The 23,763-nt window shown below is 41.1% G+C and overlaps 1 protein-coding gene across 7 annotated transcripts in view; it reads left to right on the forward strand.

Moving 5' to 3' along the window:
- Positions 1-23,763, forward strand: part of LOC130911193 (teneurin-4-like) — a 599,534-nt gene that overhangs the window by 286,222 nt on the left and 289,549 nt on the right. For all 7 annotated transcript variants that reach the window (XM_057828990.1, XM_057828991.1, XM_057828993.1 and 4 more), the window contains 2 exons: positions 15,133-15,297; positions 21,026-21,240. In XM_057828990.1, the coding sequence (XP_057684973.1) occupies positions 15,133-15,297; positions 21,026-21,240 (380 nt within the window). The remainder of the gene's footprint in view (positions 1-15,132; positions 15,298-21,025; positions 21,241-23,763) is intronic.

The raw sequence follows: 23,763 nt of genomic DNA on the forward strand, positions 1-23,763 counted from the left end.
GTGGCCTAGCCTGTCTCCAGATCTCAACCCCAGAGAAAATCTTTGGAGGGAGTTGAAAGTCCGTGTTGCCCAATGACAGCCCCCAAACATCAAAGCTCTAGAGGAGATCTGCATGGAGGAATGGGCCAAAAATACCAGCAACAGTGTGTGAAAAGCTTGTGAGGAGTTACAGAAAATGTTTGGCCTCCGTTATTGCCAACAAAGGGTGGATAACAAAGTATTGAGATTAACTTTTGGTATTGACCAAATACTTATTTTCCACCATGATTTGCAAATAAATTCTTTAAAAATCAAACAATGTGATTTTCTGGGTTTTTTTTTTTTTCCACATTCTGTCTCTCACGGTTGAGGTTTACCCATGTTGACAATTATAGGCTTCTCTAATATTTTCAAGTGGGAGAACTTGCACAATTAGTGGTTGACTAAATACTTATTTGCCCCACTGTATGTGCTCATTTGTCTATGTTCATCGGAAATTTGGGAAACCTTTATTTCATTTTGCACGAAAACTTTAGAATTTTACAGATGAAAACATTTTGAGTAACCGTCGACTAAATCTAGACGGAATTTGTATGAGACTTCGTCGACTAAAACTAGATGAAGACTGACACATTTTTGAAATGACTAAAATATTACTAAGACTAATGAGTATTTTCGTCTAAAAGACTAAGACAAAAATTAAAAGGACTGCCAAAAACAACACTGCTACTGACAACAAGCGTGAACTCGCCCGGTTACTCAGCGCGATCCATTACAGTTGTTTTTCGCAGGCATTTTTGGATGAAAATACACCTTTGGACCTGCAGGCAGTGCACATTAGATCTGTGTCTGCACGAGATGCAAAATTTTTAGCCGCAAACGCACAAAAAATGCAAGCTTTGGGTTTTTAGCCCAAAATGTTGCTCTTGTGCACTTGTGATGAAGTCTTCTTGAGGAATGTTTTGTGTTGCAATCAGTCTTTTGGGGACAAACACATTGTTGAGAGCAAGTTTTATCTATTTTTTTTCACATTTTATTTATTTTTTTTTAGTTCAATTTCTGATGCCATCATGTTACAATTTGATCATTTGTTAACCGTAATAGTTGTCAACACTTCATGTCATAGTGTTGCCTCGCTGAGCATTTCGGCATTTTCCTTTCCTTTCCAAAACCTCTGCTTCATCAAGCTTTGTAATCACCACCCCCAAATGACACCATCTCCAGGTGCATCAAGACACTAGGGGAGAGAGCATCACCTCAATCAGTAGCTGTGTATAATTAAAAGGCTGATGAGAAAATGCCATTTGATTTGGAGTGCAATTAATTGTGCAAGCTCGTAATTGGGGGAACCGGAGGCGAGATGTCTAGTTAAGCCAATTATCCCTCGTGATGCATGTGGTGACCTCAGAGTTGGTTTTGTTTGTTCGCAGTTCTCCACTTGTAACTCGATGGAGTGGATTGCGTTACGGCCTGACGATTGAAAACTTCACAAATAACATGTGTGTGTCATTTCTCGAGTATGATACGCAATCGCGTACCCAAAGACCACGCTCACATGCAATCTACAATCACCCAATTTGCTGGTATCCATGTAGAAATGTACAGTGGTATGAAAAAGTATCTAAACCTTTTGGAATTTCTCACATTTCTGCATTAAAATCACCATCAAATGTGATCTGATCTTTGTCGAAATCACACAGATGAAAAAACAGTGTCTGCTTCAACTAAAACCACCCAACCATTTACAGGTTTTCATATTTCAATGAGAATAGTATGCAAACAATGACAGAAGTGGGAAAAAATACCATCATCACATTTACTATTTGGCAGCAATAACTTCAACTAGACGCTTCCTGTAGCTGCAGATCATTCTGGCACATCGATCAGGACTAATCTTTGCCCATTCTTCTCTCCAAAATTGCTGTAGTTCCGTCAGATTTGTGGGATGTCTGGCATGTCTTTAGCTCTTGCCACAGCATCTCAATGGGGTTCAAGTCTGGACTTTGACTTGGCCACTCCAAAATGTGCATTTTGTTCTTCTGAAACCATTCAGAAGTTGATTTACTTCTGTGTTTTGGATTAGTGTCTTGTTGCAGCATCCATCCTATATTCAACTTCAACTGTCTGACAGTTGGCCCCAGGTTTTCCTGCAAAACATCATGACAAACTTTTGAATTCATTCTTCCATTAATGATTGCAAGTTTTCCAGGCCCTGAGGCAGCAAAACAGCCCCAAATCATGATGCTTATTCCACCATGCTTCACGGTGGGGATGAGGTGTTGAACGTTGGTGAGCTGTTCCATTTTTCCTCCACACATGATGCTGTGTGTTACTCCCAAAAAAATCAACTTTGGTTTCATATGTCCACAAAATATTTTGACAAAACTGCAGTGGAGTGTCCACATTTTTTTTTTTTTTTAACGAACATTAAACGAGCAACAATGTTTTTTTAGACAACAGTAGCTTCCTCCGTGGAGTCCTCCCATGAACACAATTCTTGGGCATAGTTTTACATATAGTTGATGTGTGCGCATAGATATTGGACTATGCCAGTGATTTATGTAAGTCTTTAGCAGACACTCTAGGGTTCTTTTTTTACCTCTCTGAGTATTCTGAGCTGAACTCTTGGCGTCAACTTTGGTGGACAGCCACTCCTTGGAAGAGAAGAAAAGGTGCCAAACTCTCTCCATTTTTAGACAACTTCTCTGACTGTCGATTGATGAACATCCAGACTTTTGGAGATGGTTTTATATCCTTGCCCAGCTTGATACAAATCAACAATCCTTGAACGCAGGTCTTCAGTCAGCTCTTTTGACTGAGCCAGGAGGATTAAGTGTTGGTTTTTGGGCTGTGAAACAAATTAATAGAATTTTAATGTATTCTTATGGGAAAATCCAGCTCGACATACGACCATTTCGACTTACAAACAAGGTCCTGGTACGAATTAACTTCATATGTAGAGGTACCACTGTATAAATATAATGTACAGTGGGGCAAATAAGTATTTAGTCAACCACTAATTGTGCAAGTTGTCCAACTTGAAAATATTAGAGGCCTGTAATTGTCAACATGGGTAAACCTCAACCATGAGAGACAGAAAGTGAAAAACCAAAAAAACAGAAAATCACATTGTTTGATTTTTAAAGTATTTATTTGCAAATCATGGTGGAAAATAAGTATTTGGTCAATACCAAAAGTTCATCTCAATAATTTGTAAAGAACCCTTTGCTGGCAATAACAGAGGCCAAACGTTTTCTGTAACTCTCACAAGCTTTTCACACACTGGTCTGGTATTTTGGCCCATTCCTCCATGCAGCTCTCCTCTAGAGCAGTGATGTTTTGGGGCTGTCGTTGGGCAACACGGACTTTCAACTCCCTCCACAGATTTTCTATGGGGTTGAGCTCTGGAGACTGGCTAGGCCACTCCAGGACCTTGAAATGCTTCTTACGAAGCCACTCCTTTGTTGCCCTGGCTGTGTGTTTGGGATCACTGTCATGCTGAAAGATCCCTCATCCCCCATCTCATCTTCAATGGCCTTGCTGACGGAAGGAGATTTTCACTCAAAATCTTTCAATACATGGCCCCATTCATTCTTTCCTTTACACAGATGAGTCGACCTGGTCCCTTTGCAGAAAAACAGCCCCAAAGCATTATGTTTCCACCCCAATGCTTCACAATGGGTATGGTGTTCCTCGGATGCATTTTTAATATTCTTTCTCCTCCAAACATGAAAACCTGTGTTTCTACCAAAAGTTCTATTTTGGTTCCATCTGACCATAACACATTCTCTCTGTCCTCTTCTGGATCATGCAAATGCTCTCTAGCGAATCGCAGATGGGCCTGGACGTGTACTGGCTTCAGGAGGGGGAGAAGTCTGGCAGTGCAGGATTTGAGTCCCTGGCGGCGCATTGTGTTACTGATAGTAGCCTTTGTTACTATGGTCCCAGGTCTCTGTAGGTCATTCAATAGGTCCCCCCATGTGGTTCTGGGATTTTTGCTCACCGTTCTCGTTATCATTTTGACGCCACGGGGCGAGATCTTGCATGGAGCCCCAGATCGAGGGGGATTATCAGTGGTCTTGTATGTCTTCCATTTTCTAATAATTGCTCCCACAGTTGATTTCTTTACACCGAGCATTTTACCTATTGCAGATTCAGTCTTCCCAGCCTAGTGCAGGTCTACAATTTTGTCTCTGGTGTCCTTCGACAGCTCTTTGGTCTTGGCAATAGTGGGGTTTGGAGTGTGATTGACTGATGTTGTGGACAGGTGTCTTTTATACCGATAATGACTTAAAACAGGTGCCATTAATACAGGTAGTGAGTGGAGTCTCGTTAGACCTCGTTTAAGAAGTTAGACCTCTTTGACAGCCAAAAATCTTTCTTGTTTGTAGGTGACTAAATACTTATTTTCCACTCTAATTTGGAAATAAATTCTTTAAAAATCAAACAATATGATTTTCTGTTGTTTTTTTTTCCACATTCTGTCTCTCATAGTTGAGGTTTACCCATGTTGACAATTACAGGCCTCTCTAATCTTTTCAAGTACGAGAACTTGCATAATTGGTGGTTGACTAAATACTTATTTGCCCCACTGTATTTCATTTAAAAAACTGATCTTTTTTACCCCATTCCAAACCTCTGAAAAATGACACGATTGACTCGATGTCCGATCACGTGATCGGGACATCCCTAAGACTAAGTGTTTTTTTTGGGTTTTTTTTGTAGTTTTTTATGACGCCTCCTTAACACTTTTGGTATGTTCTTCTGCTAATAGACAGCTCTTGCATTGACTGATTTGATATGACAGTGGATAGTCAGATCATAATCTTTCATCCAAGTTGGACCTGAACTGCCACAGTTCCAGTTAACAAATCAAACCGTCTCCGGCAATGAACGAGTTACCGCTTGGTGCCGAGTTCATTTTCCGCTTTGATGATTAAAACCGTCGATATGAGCCAAAAAGCGGCCGTCGCGAGGGTCATTACATCAGAAGACCGAGTCGGGCCAGTGGCAAGCACTACCGACTCACCTCAAATTGGCAGAGGAGTCTTTCGTTTCCGTGTCCCCTAATTGGAACCCGGCGTGACCTGACTTTCCTGCCAAGATGTAAGCGAAAGGAGGCCATAACATGTGCTGGGAAAATCTCAACAGGTCAGCGCCTTGTCGACAGCGCTGCTCGTCTCTGTCAGTGGAGATCTCATTAGACGCATAGAGTTAATCCTACAGAAACGTCCCTGTGTCATTGCGAAGTTTGTACAGGAAGCAGCAAAAAAACAACAAAATAGGGCGTCTCTCTCAGCTCGTGACAGATTCCCCGACGTAAATCTTTAAAGATGGGAGCGCTCGTTTGCCATCGGAGGCCTCGGGGACGGACGGGATGAAGAATGAGCCCCGGCAAGACGCATTACTAGGACACTAGGAACGACACATCCCGCCTGGTGACTTTGTGAAAGTGAGCTTCCCGCCTGCCGAGCTCACTTTGTCCCCCTCTCGCCGCAAACTCGGAGTAAAACCACAAATCAAAATGGAGCGGCTCTTGGCAGTGACAAACAAAAAGACGAGTGTTTGGTCTGTTCGCCACTTGTCATTGCCAGCTAAGATCAAAGCTTTGTCGAGGGTTGGGGAGAAACTTTTTTGGAGCGAATTAAGCGATCGAAACATTACAACAAAACAATAAACTGCATGTAAATAGTTTACAGGAAAAAAGCTGAAACCACACAATAACAAAACAGAGCCGCGTGAACCCGATCATTTGTCTCCTATAAAGTTGAAAAAGCCGCTATTTTTAATAAATGGGCTTCGTTGTGTGTCAAAACAAATCAAATGACAACAGACACTTAATCAAAGCCATCGCTTTGCATATAGTTTTTAATTTAGCAACGTTACTTTGCGACGTTTATGGAAATGAATCAGGAGAGAGCAAGACTTTGAAGAGAGAAGATAAAGTACACAAAATGATCCAACGTTGAAAGATTTTGTCCGCTTATTGACGAAACGACAAATGCACTTAGCGTCTGTGAATTTAAAGATGAACTGTTTTAAAGTGCGTACGACAGGAGAAAAAAGTCTTAAATAGGATTATTATGTGAATTAGGATCATATTTTGAGACAATTCGACTAAATAGAACAATTTAGCAAAGCGCAGGTGACGAGAAATTAGTCTTTTAATCTGCCGGTTAGCCACCCCTACCATTATAGGGCTCTAGCGTCCCCAACAGGTGGATGAGTCACGATTTCATCTGATTTAGTATGCAGCCCATTGAGGGGGAATTATTCATAACAAGGAAAACGCAACGAAAAGAGCCGAAAAATGTCATTTTTTCAGTCTCTCTACTCTATTTTGTACAGGATATTTTTTTATCCAAGTATTTTTGCCCAGTAGCTAAATAAATGACATGGGCATGACAAATAACAGTCTTATGCTAAATGGAATACGAAATAATTAAAAATGCATTTACTCAAGACGACATGGCAAAATTACTACATAATGGTCAAAACTGTCGACTTCACCTTTACTGTCGCACCTCCCGAACGATAATTTATGCCACCTAAATTGGGTTTATGTCATTTCTCTTCCCCGGCTTCGGAGAATGTAAACAAACCAAGAGGCGTGACAGCTAGCCGACATGCTAACCCGAACCGAGTGATGTTTCAAAGTCTTCGAAGCGGAAAATCACACATAACTAGCCCGGATCATTCACATGACGACTGGGTTGTCGATTGACTTCGCCGATCGGCAAACTGCCCGGCGGGGAGCAATTTACAGCTCGTTCCCCTGCTACTTCAGACAGGGGAGCTCACCGGGGAAGCAGCTGGACAATGACTGCTGAACAAACCGGCCGCCGTCGGAGGAGCATTTAGCTGCCAAATGGTCAACAGGAATATGGCAAAGTAATGCTTTACTACACGGCAAAGTCGTAAACAGTGGAGGAAGGCGGCTGCAGTTGTTGTGCAGCTAACATGCAGCTAATGTGTATGAGGAAGCTTTTTACAAGCCCATTCATGATCAAACGTAATTAGTCCGTTATTAAAAGAAAGTTTGTAGTGTTTACTTTGTAATCGCTGTATTCGCGGCTATTTTTATAACAAAGTTGCAATTTCTGATCGGTCGGAAAATTTGACAGAACACCGGGCAAACCAAAAGGGCAAGAGCCGAGTATGGTTCTCGCCCGGCGGGGGGATGTGCGACAAGCCGCCGGTTGTCGGTTGAGGGGACAAGGAGCATGTCAACCACAAAATGCAAGCCACCTCCGTATTAATGATCGCAGTATTTGACATAATACAAAACACGATGTTTGCTCACTTCCTCATTAGTCCCATGTTCCCACAGTAGTAGGGCTTGTTTTGGACAATATCCAGCAGTGAATGGGAACCTTTTGAAACCCCAAAAAGGCGCACACGCCTCTCCCTCATACAACAAGATTTTTCTGCAGCCGTTTGGCCGGCGTGATGCGAGAAATAAACTTATTAATCCGCAAAATCAGCTGAATCCTTAGTCCTTCTTATACAACAGTACGGCTGTATAGGCTGCGTTTCAATCGTGGTTTAAATGAGCCCTCGCTCACATGCCGTAGCCACCGTCCCCCGGGGGAATCCCCGCCACCATCTTAAGGGCCGTTCCAATTCCCAAATCAGCGAAGTGAACTTGGTGAGATGGACCCTCTAAGGGCTCAGTGATCGAGTGAAAAACGATGGTCACTCCGGAGCTCCCTGTATCCCACAATGCATTGCAATGGTGCATGGAAAATATGTCCATGCGGTGGTGATAATGAAGCTCAAACACCGTTGGCTGCTGTATACAGAGGGGCAAATAAGTATTTAGGCAACCACCAATTGTGCAAGTTTTCCTACTTGAAAAGATTAGAGAGGCCTGTAATTGTCAACCTGGGTAAACCTCAACCATGAGAGACAGAATGTGGAAAAAAAAAAAAAAAAACAGAAAATCACATTGTTTGATTTTTAAAGAATTTATTTCCAAATTAGTGTGGAAAATAAGTATTTGGTTGCCTACAAACAAGCAAGATTTCTGGCTGTCAAAGAGGTCTAACTTCTTCTATCGAGGTCTAATGAGGCTCCACTCGTTATCTGTATTAATGGCACCTGTTTTAACTCATTATCGGGATAAAAGACACCTGTCCACAACCGCAGTCAGTCACACTCCAAACTCCACTATGGCCAAGACCAAAGAGCTGTCGAAGGACACCAGAGACAAAATTGTAGACTTGCACCTGACTGGGAAGACTGAGTCTGCAATAGGTAAAACGCTTGGTGTAAAGAAATCAACTATGGGAGCAATTATTAGAAAATGGAAGATATACAACACCACTGATAACCTCCCTCGATCTGGGGCTCCATGCAAGAGCTCACCCCGTGGTGTCAAAATGATAACAAGAACGGTGAGCAAAAAATCCCAGAACCACACGGGGGGACCTAGTGAACGACCTACAGAGACCTGGGACCACACTAACGAAGGCTACTATCAGTAACACAATGCGCCGCCAGGCCCTCAAATCCAGCACTGCCATATGTCTGCCCCTGCTGAAGAAAGAACATGTCCAGGCCCGTCTGCAGTTTGCTAGAGAGCATTTGGATGATCCAGAAGAGGACTTGGAGAATGTGTTATGGTCAGATGAAACCAAAATAGAACTTTTTGGTAGAAACACAGGTTTTCATGTTTGGAGGAGAAAGAATACTGAATTGCAGCCGAAGAACACCATACCCACTGTGAAGCATGGGGTCTTTCAGCATGACAATGATCCCAGGCACACAGCCAGGGCAACAAAGGAGTGGCTTCGTAAGAAGCATTACAAGGTCCTGGTGTGGGCTAGCCAGTCTCCAGATCTCAACCCCATAGAAAATCTGTGGAAGCAGTTGAAAATCTGTGTTGCCCAACGACAGCCCCAAAACATCACTGCTCTAGAGATCTGCATGGAGGAATGGGCCAAAATACCAGCAACAGTGTGTGAAAAGCTTGTGAGGAGTTACAGAAAACGTTTGGCGTCCGTTATTGCCAACAAAGGGTACATATCAAAGTATTGAGATAAACTTTTGGTCTTGACCAAATTCTTATTTTCCACCATGATTTGCAAATAAATTCTTTAAAAATCAAACAATGTGATTTTCGTTTTTTTTCCCCCCACATTCTGTCTCTCATGGTTGAGGTTTAGCCATGTTGACAATTACAGGACTCTCTAATATTTTCAAGTGGGAGAACTTGCACAATTAGTGGTTGACTAAATACTTATTTGCCCCACTGTATATACCACCAAAGAAGAGGAAAATGAATTAAGCTGCCAGCACGGTGTTTGAATGTTATACCAAACAGCCTTTCGAATTGTAAAATTCATCATTGTTTTTAAAAAAAAAAAAAAAAAAAAATGAGACTGTATGTGGCAGTTATGGCGGAACGTATGGAATCACAATAGTCCCAAAATTAAAAAAGACACATGAATAAATAAATAAATATAAAGGGAAATAAATGAATAAATAATAATGAAGTAATTTTTTTTTATCGCCTTTCACTTTTGCCATAAAAAAAGGTGGGGGGGTGGAGAATTTTTTTCATTGATGTTTCTATTTCGCTTATCTTTTCTCTTTTGCTGTTAACCAAAGGAATGGTCTGTCAATCAGATGGCACTGGGAGGGACTGAAACTAAACTTCAAATAGGTTAAATGCATTTAAACAACAAATTTGTCTACAAATTATAAGGTATTGACAAATAAATCAAGAATATCCCAAATGAAATTTGATACAAAACTAATAATTTGATAATTCCCAGGTACCGACGTATTGCCATCAAGCGCGGAATACGTCTCCGGTTTATTGACATGAGTCGCCGTGCATTTTGTGCGATGTAGAATAATGGTGCCACCAGGGGGTGGCCAGGCCTGGCCACTGCTCACCCCAATGAATTTGTTGGCCACCCCACGGGCCAGTATAATGTTAGTAGTAGCTGCGGAACTCAAAATGTTGACTGGACTACTATGGACTATGCACATTACCACAATATAATAGTGTACAAAATACAATATACAGTGGGGCAAATAAGTATTTAGTCAACCACCAATTGTGCAAGTTCTCCCACTTGAAAATATTAGAGAGGCCTGTAATTGTCAACATGGGTAAACCTCAACCATGAGAGACAGAATGTGGAAAAAAAAAAAAACAGAAAATCAAAGTGTTTGATTTTTAAAGAATTTATTTGCAAATCATGGTGGAAAATCAGTATTTGATCAATACCAAAAGTTCATGTCAATACTTTGTTATGTACCCTTTGTTGGCAATAGCGGAGGCCAAACATTTTCTGTAACTTTTCACAATCCCGATCGTTTTAGTTTAGTATCTGCCGATCCCGATATTTCCCGATCCGATTGCTTTTTTTTTGCTCCCGATTCAATTCCAATCATTCCCGATATTTTTTACCGATCATATACATTTTGGCAATGCATTAAGAAAAAAATGAATAAAACTCGGACGAATATATACATTCAACATACAGTACATATGTACTGTATTTGTTTATTTTGACAATAAACCCTCAAGATGGCATTTACATTATTAACATTCTTTCTGTGAGAGGGATCCACGGATAGAAAGACTTGTAATTCTTAAAGGATAAATGTGACTTTGTATATTGTGACTAAATATTGCCATCTAGTGTATTTGTTGAGCTTTCAGTAAATGATACTTTAGCCATTTAACTGTTCTGCCCAAATAAATGATGGGAAGTGCAACCATGACTGTCCGTAGTGGCACCAATTGATATATCTTCTCTGCGCTGGGAAATAACATAAGGTGTTAAGAAAAAGATCAACTACTACCTTTCTACCCCACATTGCGTCCCACGATGTTTCTAATTGTTGAGAGAGGGATTGTAAGGCTTTAGCCAATTAAAAAAAAGGCTCCAAAGGCTGCCAAAATTCTCTCTACACATTTTACGCTGCGTTTTAGCTCTATATATAGGTAAAACGGCGCCATTATAGATTGAACGCGACAATGCGTGAGTGGGTCGTGCAGCGCATGCGTTAATTGCGTTAAACATTTTAACGTGATTAATTTTAAAAAATTTAATTACCGCCGTTAACGCGTTAAATACAATTAGAAAACGATTTCATTTAAAAAAACATATATATTAAAAAAAGGTATGTCCGATATTTTTTTTGGGTGATTCCGATACTTTGAAAATGACGTGATCGGACCCGATCGATCGGCATCTCGATCGATCAGGACTTCTTTAATTCACAAGCGTAAAATACCGCGTGTATTATGAAATAAACATGCTTTTTCGTGTCACAGGCACTTTAAGCAGAAATGGAAGTGACTTCGACTCATCATTGTCCTGGTAAAAGTGACAATTTTTAAGTTGATAAATGAATTGAGTGGTTATTTACTAGGAGAGATTAAGAAAAGCAACAAACCAATAAAACGGGCCTACTGAGTTCCTTTTTTCTGCTGACTGTGGAATTCCGACGTATTTCTTCTTTTTGCCTCGCTAAGCTCATCTTGTCCATTCTCGTATTGGTGATCTGTCACCCCTCTCTGCCTTTGCCACCTCTGCCCCCCTGCACCACTATTGTAGGATGTCTCTTTTGTCGACCTTGTAAAATATCAGCAAGCATATTTTTGTGCTTTCGGGTTTTACTCATGTGGGGTAATCAGCGCTAAGCAATCACAAGGCAGCAAAGGGGTCTGCTCCAACAGATGTTGTCGCCTGAGGTCTGCACGCGACACACGGATGCCAAAGCTCAGCGAAATTGGCCTTAAACTCTGTGTCAAGTGGAGAATTTTCAACACCGTACAGTTATGGGCCGTTATCGTCGGCGCTTATTTGTTGTCACACTTGTAAAGGGTACCGCGGATAGAAAAACATTTAATTCTTAAAAGATAAATGCCAGTATGAGTTATAATAATTTGATATTAAAACCCCTCTTAATGTTTTCTTTTTAATAACATTTGTAAAATTAGTTTAACTTGTAGGTCGCCATTGTTGACGACGCAATGCACTCTGGGCGATGACGTCACTTGTTGGCGGTGCTGCCGAGCTACCATAGTGTCACTCTTTAGTTACATAAAAATGTTGTCGGTTCGACCCTTCCAATTTGAATTGAAAGTGATGAGCAGCACTGTCAATATTTCACAAAACAAGCAGCAAAAGCAACTCAATAAAGGTCTCCAGCAGGATTCAAACCCGCGTTTTCTCGCGTAATCTCTCGCTACATGTCCCCATTCATTCTTTCCTTTAAAAAGATCAGCCGTCCTGGTCCCTTTGCAGAAAAACAGGCCCAAAGCATGATGTTTCCACCCCATGCTTCACAGTGGGTATGGTGTTCTTCGGATGCAATTCAGTATTCTTTCTCCTCCAAACACAAGTTCAGTTCAGTTTAAGTTTATTGTCCCCTAAGAAGGGGAAACTTGTCTTACAGCAGGTAAGCATACAGATAACAGATAACACAACAACTCATACATATACAATAAAATAACACAGACTACAAATTTAAAATGCCATTGACAGTTTTGCATCTAAGTGCAAGAATTGTGCAAATTTAGCAACCGAATTGCACTGGGTAGGAAGGAGTTCTTTGTCCGATTTAACTTAAAACAAGGGACTCTGAATCTCCTGCCTGACGGGAGGACCTCAAACGAGCAATGAAGGGGATGTTGTACACAATTCAGTATGTGTTTTGCCTTCCTCATGACCTGCCTCTCATAGATATCTGTTAAGGAGACCTGTGGACAGCCTATTTTCCTATTTATGGTTGATGTTATTTTTCTCCTTCAGGCTAATTCCCCCATACCAGGCAATAAAAGCAAAAGTAATAACCGATTCAATAAAAGATTTATAAAACAAGGACAAGATAGCGTTAGAACCTGAGTTTCTACCAAAAAGTTCTATTTTGGTTTCACCTGACCATAACACATTCTCCCAGTCCTCTTCTGGATCATCCAAATGCTCTCTAGCGAACCGCAGACGGGCCTGGACGTGTACTTTCTTCAGCAGGGGGACACGCCTGGCAGTGCAGCGCATTGTGTTACTGATAGTAGCCATTGTTACTGTGGTCCCAGCTCTCTGTAGGTCATTCACTAGGTACCCCCGTGTGGTTCTGGGATTTTTGCTCACCGTTCTTGTTATCATTTTGATGCCACGGGGTGAGCTCTTGCATGGAGCCCCAGATCGAGGGAGATTATCAGTGGTCTTGTATGTCTTCCATTTTCTAATAATTGCTCCCACATTTGATTTCTTCACACCAAGCGTTTACCTATTGCAGATTCAGTCTTCCCAGCCTGGTGTAGGTCTACAATTTTGTCTCTGGTGCCCTTCGACAACCGACAAAATGTTTATGTAGCCAATGAGTGACACTGTAGAAGTACGGCAGCGCTGCCCATTGAAGTCCCCGCCTGGAGTGCATTGCGTCGTCCACAACAATGACGACCTACTAGTTAAACTAATTTGACAAATTTTATTAAAGCAAAAACATGAAAAACGGTTTTAATATCAAATTATTATTTCTCGTACTAACATTTATCTTTAGAGAACTACAAGTCTTTCTGTCCATGGTTACCTTTAAATAATTTTGAAATTGTTGATTTTGTTTGGGGGGGTTAGTGAAACATAAATAATAATAATAAACATTTCACAGATTTATTTGCATTTCAGTCTTATGTTTATTTTTATTTTTTTTGTAAAATTTGTATTGTGGATCTTTATTTATGGGTAATTTCATAATGTTTAACACTTTAACACCTAAGCCTATTTTGGCCGAATTTGCATGCCTTTGATGTTGCCTTTATATTTCAAAGAAAAAAACTGTTCACAATGGCCAAGTTGGGTCCCTTTTTTCAGGATACCTTGAACTTCATGTCCAAACTGTTGTTTTCTTCGCTGACCAACTTTAATCCACATTTTGGACCCAAAAAGACAAAAAAAATCCCAAAATCTTATTTCAAAATTTGTAATGTTGAAGTCCCACTGACAACCAAACATGCTCAACCAACCATTTTGAAGCTTGATAATATTTATTTAACTTGCTAGGATAACCATTCAATAGAAAAAAAAAATGATTAAATAGTTTTATGTTTGACAATTCAACACAAACAGCAGCTATGGTCATAGGCGTTTTTGGCCTTTACACATACTATGGTCAAAACATGTTTTATACAGTGCAAAATAGTGAGGAAAAAAATATATATATTATTCAACACAAAAAGGATTTGGAGGATATCTCTTTGTGAAGTTAGGTGTTGTACCCATCACCTTATAAAAGGTATATATGTACATGCAATCGAGCTTCTCGAACACACATCTATATAAACATTGAAAAGATTCATAGTGAAGAAAAAATAATAAACATTGAAAAAAAAGTGTTTTTAAAAATATTGACAAGTAGTTCAGTTCAATTCATTTTTTTCAGAGCTGTGTCACATACAATGTCACACAGCCTACTCATCCGTCGTTTGAGCGCTGCTGTGACTTCTACTCGCCGAGACGCCGAGTAATCCGAGGAAAACAATGAAAAATACAGCTCATCCTATTCCTTGAGTTAATGAAATAATGCATTAGCTTGCGCTAAATTTAGTTTTCGATTCATTCTCCATGTTTCAAAATCGCTCGCCCAATTCAACAGGCCGTTGCTTGCTACGCGTGTCTCCTTTCCCTTAGTTGGCGCCTTGCTCGTCAATTTATTAAAAATGTTCACATTAGGTTTGTCCTTCTTGACATCACAACGGCTCTTGGGATATGTAGTCTTTTGTGCTGCTTTCGGTTTTGAAAAAAACACAAGAAATGATGGAAATATGGAGATAGACACATGGTCCATGTAGCGTTTTAATACATATTTATGAGTGCAATAAAACTATAAAACTCAAATGACATTATCTCCCGTTTTACTTGGTCAATTGACTTCAAATAAAAACTGGTGTGGACATCAACTTCCGTACTTTCAAACGAAAGCAACCAGGGGCGCGTGGGTGACGTAATTACAGCGTTACAAGACTTCAAAGATGATATGCGTAAACGTGTCGCATCCGACACGTTCGGTGTTAAAGGGTTAATTGGTAGTAGATATCTAGATCTATCGCTGTCAATGGCACTGAAACATCACCATTAACTTTCAGTCTTCAAATGCATTGATTCATTTTGTTGTCTCCCCTTCCAGCCATGCACCTTTTAGGGCTAAACTGGCACCTGAAACCCACGCAGCGGCAGTTGTTCCACGTGACGGACGACAATACGAGTGGCCCGCCATTTCCTACCGACCTGACCTTGAGGCCGCTGGGCAACTCGGGCTCGGAGGTACCTGATCGAAGGGGCAAAGACGACAGTAAGTTCGCCTTCAAAGCTTTTTATCGCCACAAGACAGGCTGAAAGTTTAGTCGGAAGTACAAAAGTTTGACGATGACATTTGCAGCAAGTCTTCGGATCGCGCCCACTCAGGCCTCTGCGGTACACGGCCAGATCTGCATTGTAATCCTATGAAAGTGCTTGTCAGTGGGAAAGCCTTATTTGTTCCTGGAGGGAGAAAATGGCACAGCTTAGGGGTCTGGTGTCCCGGGGCTACCGCTGCGGGGCTTTTGGGGGGGGATTAACCGCTCACAACCCTTCGCAACGGATGCCGTCCTTTCATCTGCCAAAGAGAGCACGCGCTCGCCCCACGGCGCCGACAGCTCGGCTCCGGGAAAGTTTGCTTGCATTTCGGAGCAAATGGGCCAAAATGTCGTCGTGTCATTTGACACCGGCAGGCCGCAAAGGTAGAGAAAGGGGTCATTACCATATAGATGAATCCCACACTTGTCTTTTTTCATTTAACACATGGCAGAAAAGTGCGTTTAGCAAGGCGGCGGCGACGGAAAAGGTCCGAGCTCAGCTGCCAAGGATTGGAAATCAATAGTTTTTGGAAGAAGTCTCATTCTGGGCTGCTGTCAGTGGTAACAATGAAGAGCTGTCTCTGCCTTGTTTTGCCAACGCAGCACAAGCACAACATTTACATGAACTTCAGCCAAATCAGCTAATTGGGTTGGTCACGTCTGACGAGCGGACCACCAACAGTGACAGTTTGCCAATGTCTGTACAGTGAAAGTGTGGGATTTAAAAAAAAATATCCACTCACCGGCCACTTTATTAGGTACACCATGCTAGTAACGGGTTGGACCCCCTTTTGCCTTCAGAACTGCCTCAGTTCTTCGTGACATAGATTCAACAAGGTGCTGGAAGCATTCCTCAGAGAGTTTGGTCCATATTGACATGATGGCATCACATAGTTGGTGCAGATTTGTCGGCTGCACATCCATGATGTGAATCTCCCGTTCCACCACATCCCTCTATTGGATTGAGATCTGGGGACTGTGAAGGCCATTTGAGTACAGTGAACTCATTGGCATGTTCAAGAAACCAGTCTGAGATGATTCCACACTCAAAAAAATGAATCAGGCAGGTTGTAAAGTTTACTAAAAGACAGTGTGCATTTTCAGCAAGAAACCATCATGTTTCCAAGGTGAGCATGATTGAATCATGCAGTCTCTACATAAACATGAACAGTGAATGAGGAGCTTGATTAGATATTGTTGATGCAGCGTAATGTTATTGTGTCTTTCCAACTAATTGCAATAGTCTCGTGATTTCTCGCGAGATTTAAAAGTAGGATTGCCAACTCCCTGAAAAAGTAAGGGACACCTCATTGATACCGTCACCATTGAATTATTATTTTGTATGTGAAAAGAGATTTTTTATTAGATGGGACTTTGAAAGGCAAAGGCCCAGTTAGTAAAATTCCTCAACTTTAGTTTTATTTCTTTCTTTCATAATCTTATTATCCACATTTTTTCAGCGCACTGGAGACTCCAAACCGTTTGACCGACCGGAATTCCATTCATTTTTAATGGCAAACATTTTCCCTTCATTTTCAATGACAGGAAAACATAGGTGGTTGTGATTTTTGACCACTTACCATTACAGCCCATTGACATTGAAGTGACGCCTAAGTAAGTCAATACCACTGACAGCTATGTACGTCCATGCCATTGACTATCATGAATGTCGCTACTATTGATGCCAATGTACTGGATTCCATTGAGGCAGATGTAAACTGATGCCACTGACGGCAATTTACGTTAAAATTAGGGCTGTCAAACGATTAAAATTTTTAATCAAATTAATCACAGCTTAAAAATTGATTAATCATAATTAATCGCAATTCAAACCATCTCTAAAATATGCCATATTTTTCTGTAAATATTGTTGGAAAGACACAAGACGGATATATACATTCAACATACTGTACATAAGTACTGTACTTGTTTATTATAACAATAAATCAACAAGATGGCATTACCATGATTAACATTCTGTTAAAGCGATCCATGGATAGAAAGACTTGTAGTTCTTAAAAGATAAATGTTAGTACAAGTTATAGAAATGTTCTATTAAAACCCTCTTAATGTTTTCGTTTTAATAACATTTATAAAATTTCAAACAAAAAATAAACTAGTAGCTCACCGTAGTTGATGTCAATAATTACACAATGCTCATGGATGGTGCTGAAACCCATAAAATCAGTTGCACCCAAGCGCCAGCAGAGGGCGACAAAACACAAAAAAACACAAGTAACAAATGGACATGACACTGTCATTTTAATCTGTTTGAGCGGGGCACGTGCGTAAATTGCGTCAAATATTTTAATATGATCAATTAAAAACATTAATTACCGCCCGTTAATGCAATAATTTTGACAGCCCTAGTATAATTAATTGAAAATAATTTACTGTTTTCCTGTTGAGTGTGTATCATGAAAGAAGATAATGTCCCACTTCGGCTTTACTTCCGCTTTACGATGCGACGTCACGGTCTAAAAATAGCATGCGTGCGGTACGCCATGGAAGAACCACTGAGACAAGTACAGGATGTGTGTGTTCGGAATCGAATGGCCACACGAAGCGGTGACCCTGTCGGCCAAAAACTGCCAGCTTTTTATCACTTTATGTCGTATTTTTGGTCGGTGCACTTCATCATTTATTGTGTACATATGTTTGCTGTGAGTATGTGACTTATTTACGTGTCACACTTCAAGTATATGAAGAATAAAGCACAGGTTTGGTGTCAAAAGAGTTGTTTTGGTGCTTCATTTTCAATAACAGACAGTTCACACACGATACATCATCACTGCTTTTATGATAACGTTAACATCAAGGCTTCCAACGCAGTTTGGGAAATTCCATTATCGCCAGAAATCTGCTATGGCTTCCCACTGGCTGTTTATAGGACACGTCAAACAAATCAGGCTGGAAGGCTTTGCAGACCTCTGACAAAACACTGGACGCAGTGCACGACGCCAGTTTGAAGCTAGCCGCTACAGCTAACTGGTTTCCACCCGAGGCTAGAACTCTATGCGGCATCAAAAGTTGGACAGACCGCCTCGAAACTGTCTTCTGCGTCACCTGTGCCTCAACATTTGTATGATCAACAATTATTCAATGTTGATGAGCTGAAGATCCACATTCAAGCGTTCCATCTTGCATTATTTTTTTTTTTCTCCGTTGAACGTCTAGTTAGGCCTGTCCCGATAACACATTTTAGTGTGCGATAATTTATCTCATAAATTATTGCAATATGCGATATTATTGCGCCCGCCCAATTTTTTAAAACCAATTCACAATAACACAGTGAGAATACAGTATATGTTAATAGATCAAGTACACCCATTTAATCGCGATAAATATTTACTCTTAAATTCAAAACTACTTTTTAAGAAATCACAACTAAAAACAATAGACCATGCCTCTTAAGTAAAAGACAACAATATTAATACCGCACAGAAACACAGAAGAAATAAAATGTGTTTTTCAAGAAAAAAAAAAAAATTGCACTTAATAACTTAAGCATTTAGGCAAATGAAAACTTTTCCCCTCATAGCTTCTGCAACGGTGTTCCATAGGGATGCAACGATACAGTTAAGTCACGGTTCGGTACGATCTTTGATACGGGGGACACGATTTTCGATCTGATTCAATACAGTTAATGCTCTGAAAAAAAAAAAACAATGTTTTGTATTTTCGTTTTCCTAACGAGCAAAAATTAAATTGCCATCATATAAACATACATTTTAGTGCATAATATTTATGTGTTTTCTTCTTAAAGATCTGAAAAAAAAATTGTATAAAAGTGCTAAGAAAATTTTTTACTGTTTGTTAAGTGAGGCGGGGTACACTGTTGATTGCTACAGCTCTCTTAGCAGGTGACTAGAGGTTTTACCACATGTGAAAAACACCCTTTTTGTGGTCCAAGTCCATCTGTGTTATGGAGTGAATTAATAATATTTGCAGCATTATCTATAGTCACTGGTATGGATTGATTTGGCCTTCTTAACTTCCATTCAGTCATGACAGTTTAGAATTCATCGATGTAGGATATGAACTACGTGTCCCATAATCACTATGGGCTCACGTAGCCAATGGCATGGGACGTAGCACATCTAGTTTGCTATTTCATGATATCTAGTGTGTGCGCGCACTAAAAAAGTTAGTAAACGCCGCTGAAGTCACATCTGCTCATTACTGCAGAGCACCAGCATATGACAATCGACTTTCATAAACAGGACGAGTTTGAAGCACAGCGCTCTTAATTTACCACTCAATGTTTATCATGTCCATTCAGCTGGCCGTTGTCAAAGCCAGGTTGTTCGTAGCAGCCAAGTCGGTAACAATGTTTTGGCGGACTTCGTTGGAAATATCCGGCGTTGTGCCGAAAAATAGCCGCTCCGCGTGAAATGTCACCCCTGACGGGAGCGCCCACACATCAACAACACCGGCGCACCGGAGATGGTCCGCAGTCAATCTGGAGCACTGACACGGCCGGTATACGTTGAACAATAGGATATAATGGGAACGATTGCCTCCGGCGCTATTTTTTGCCGGACCTGGAATGAAGATTCATTTTGTGCAGTTGGTAACAAGGAATCCAAACTTTTAACAGCACGCCTGCTGCACGCGCGCACGCACGTGCACGCGAGGCGATAAATCGCAGTGGAAAAATTACCGCCTTCATTTTTATTTATCGTGCGATAAATGGATTTATTGCATATTGCGACAGGCTTACGTCTAGTTTAACGGAGAAAAAAATAAATAAGAGTAAGTCAACAAGCATGCCCCAAAACCGTACAAATGTAACACCACACCCCTCTAGTGGCTTGGCGGTGAATTACAGAGCAACGCGTCACCTGGCCGAAGAACCATCGAATGTCAAATGACGCCGTAGTCGCTGCACCGTCACCGCAACGCGGGAGCATAACTCAGGCTTTAGACGAAAATTAAAAGGTCTGCCAAAAACAACACTGCATGACCATATTGTGAGATAATCGCTACCATGAGCCTTGCATCACAAATCATTTTGGGTAGTACCCAGAGGTTCCCGCCCCGAATCTTCAGCGCTCCAGGAATCGTATTTACAGTTTACTATACAACACATCTTTCCGACTCATTGCCACTGATGGCATTTTCAAGTGAAGCGCCATCTGCAACCCGAAGCGACATGTCCACCGCGTTGTCTCGTTGTCGTTAGCGCCTTCATCGGAGCTCATCTACACCGGCCTAACAGATGTTGTCATCTCCACCGAGTCCGGTACCAGGTGCAACAAGCAGCATATGGAGCTTTCCACCTTTTCGGCAGATCCTTCTGAAATATAATTACATCCCTCACTTTATTACTATAGGTTCAATTACAACTGTACAGCACTTGTTTTTTTCGTCTCGTACCATTTGCCTCGCCATATGTTGGACCTTTTTAATTCAGTTTCCCCAGACATGCCATTGCTATAGTGGCATTTTGGAAATGTGTTGAAGCTTAAATTAAAAAGCAACAAAGGACAAAAACATGTTTGGTATTGTCAAGCGTCAAGCCGTGAACTAATTAAAGAAACCTATATGTGACAGACATATTTAATTTGTGACTTCAGTGTTGCACTATGAATGTATTTTCACTTGCTTCTCCTGCCTTATGACAGCAACTGTCATGCGGGGTTATTTATTATATTTTTTGACGAGTTCCTGTGCATTTCTCAGGCAAATTGGACAGCTCGTTCCTGGACGACAGCAACATCGACATGGGCGAGATCGACGTGGGCCGTAAAGTCGCTCAGCAGATCCCGCCCGGTGTCTTTTGGAGGTCGCAAATCTTCGTGGACCACCCCATGTATCTCAAGTTCAACGTGTCGCTCAGCAAAGACGCCTTAGTGGGGATCTACGGGAGGAGGGGCTTGCCCCCGTCTCACACGCAGGTGGGATTTTATGGTCCAATTAGCTCATTTGGGGAAGTGGTTGCCATTAGGATTTAGTAGGATTTACTGGTATAGGGTGGGGCGAATTATTGGCGTTTATGCTCGGTTTAATGGGGAAAGATAATTTGAGTGCTTTGAAATGCGAGCGCGTTCACGCAGTAAATTCAAAATCATTGACTGCCATTGACGGGTGTAGATGTCGATTACAGAGGTGGGTCATAACTTTACTTGAGTAACTTTTGGAGAAAAATGTACTTCTAAGAATAGTTTGCCATACGTTTACGTTAGTAGATTTGTGAAGAAACGCAACTCTTACTCTGCTACTTTGGGCTACACTAGAGTCGGCCCAGGCAATATGGCCTTCAGTACTAATCACAGTAACTGCTTTTTCAGTCATGTCTGTGTTTTCCACCATATACAGTGGGGAGAACAAGTATTTGATACACTGCCAATGGGAAAACCCATTGGCAGTGTATCAAATACTTGATCTCCCCACTGTATATATGGTGGAAAACACTCAGGTGACTTGAAGTTCCGCTCTAAGACCCCCAATTTGGGCAAATTTTAAAACTGTCCAATATGCATGTGTGATACATCATTGGAAAGCTTAAAATCTCCATTTTCTGGGAGAAGAACATTTTTGAACAGGAGGGCATTTAAAAAAAAAAAAAAAAAAAAAAAAAAACTTTTTTAAACAGCAAAACCCTATGTGGAGGCGAGAGCACGCGAGAGCAGAATTACAGACGCCATGACTTTAACGAGATATTATCGTGTACTTACCTTGTATCGATCCAAAAACTCCATGTAGCATGTATCACTGAGTGTCAAGACAGAGTTGTGAATGCCCCAGCTGGATTTTTGGGGAATTTTATGGGGGAAACATGGCAATATAACAAGGGTCGCGATGCAGAAATCGCAGACATCAATCAGTGGTTGAGATTTTCTTTTTCATATACTATTTACCCCTTTAAGCAGTTTTTTTTTCCAATTATTCTTGTTTGGATCGATTATTTATCATCTAACATATGGGTGAAAATGCGACAGTAACAAAAAAAAAAAAAAAATCAATTAAGCGATAGTTATGTGGTAGATATCCGTGACTTTTTTACAGACACCATTTTTTTCATTGTGATGCCATTTGTTTAAAAGTTTAAAATATGCGAGTGAATATTTTTATTTTTTTTTTAAAATGAAATATTAGACATCAATTGATGATTCTAAGCTAAATATGACAGACATTTTTAATAATAAATATAATTAATTACCTTAGTTTTATGGCTGGGTTAAAACAAAAGCGGTTGCGCGACGTCTGTAAACGGGGGTTTTCAGGGTAAAACGGACAAATTAAAAATAGTTCGGGAGCTTCATGCGTCATGAATCTGCTATGGCTGCATATAGACATATTGTTCAATCAAACACAACAGTTGTTTTGGCTTAAAATACAGCAGTTTTTTTTTAAAGAGGAGTGCAAGAGCAGAAACTGTTTTTCAGTCTTGTCTGTGTTTTCCGCCATATATAAATACATGTATACCCAATCATATATACCCAATCCTGGGACGCCGCATGGCGGCACGGGATCAGCGCTTTCCTGCTTCCGCCTTCCCCTCTCTTTTCTGCATGGGTATCCTGGGTCGGCCGGGATACGCCTGCCTGGGTGGGGATCCTGTCCTGCCCTGGGCTTAGTAGGCCGCTTAGTCGGCCGTGGCCCTGCGGCATTTCCACTCGTCTGCAGGACTATCACATGTCTGACGGGATTCACGCATGACTGGCTGCAATTAGACACACTCTAGTAGAAGCTCGGTGTCAGGATTAGCGATCAGGCAGCATAGAATAGCATGCCAACATATCCACACTCACAAGGGATATACACAAATACCGGGTTCTACACCTCACATGGCTGATTTGTATACACTTCACCCCTCACAATCACTTATCTTTCTGACCCCCCCGCCTCTTCTTTCTCCTTGGTCATCAGGCCCCCCTCATGGTGTCAACCGTAAATAAAATTAGCTAATGATAGTACCAACATATTCATAGTTAGTGTAGGCGTTCAATGTATTTGTTGTTGTTGTTTGTGCTTTCTCTGTCTCTCTATCCTCTTTTTTCTGTCCCGCCACAACCCCTTCCTGTTCGCTGCCTTCCCCTAATAAACGAAACATATTGAATAATGGGAGTATGTCATACTCCCATGTAGAGCTTAAACGAATACTCGAGTAACTCGAGTTTAAAAACTGATCCGAGTAATTTTATTCACCTCGAGTAATCGTTTATTTTGACAGCTCTAATCATCACGTTTTGCTCGGACTACTTTTAATGGGGGACGACGCGCTGATGTCACGTGCGTAGAGGAAGAAGCAAAAAAAAAAAAAAAAAACACAGCAGCCGACAGCCCCAACAAACGACGCCGACGTTGCTAAATACTAGCCCGCACGATGGTTGGTAGCAGGTAGCGTCTGATGAGTCTCATAGAGATCACATGTATGTTGAACTAGATGCACATTGACAGACTCGGCCGCGTCTGGG

The sequence above is a fragment of the Corythoichthys intestinalis genome, unplaced genomic scaffold (genome assembly GCF_030265065.1).
Source record: "Corythoichthys intestinalis isolate RoL2023-P3 unplaced genomic scaffold, ASM3026506v1 HiC_scaffold_23, whole genome shotgun sequence".
NCBI lineage: Eukaryota > Metazoa > Chordata > Actinopteri > Syngnathiformes > Syngnathidae > Corythoichthys > Corythoichthys intestinalis.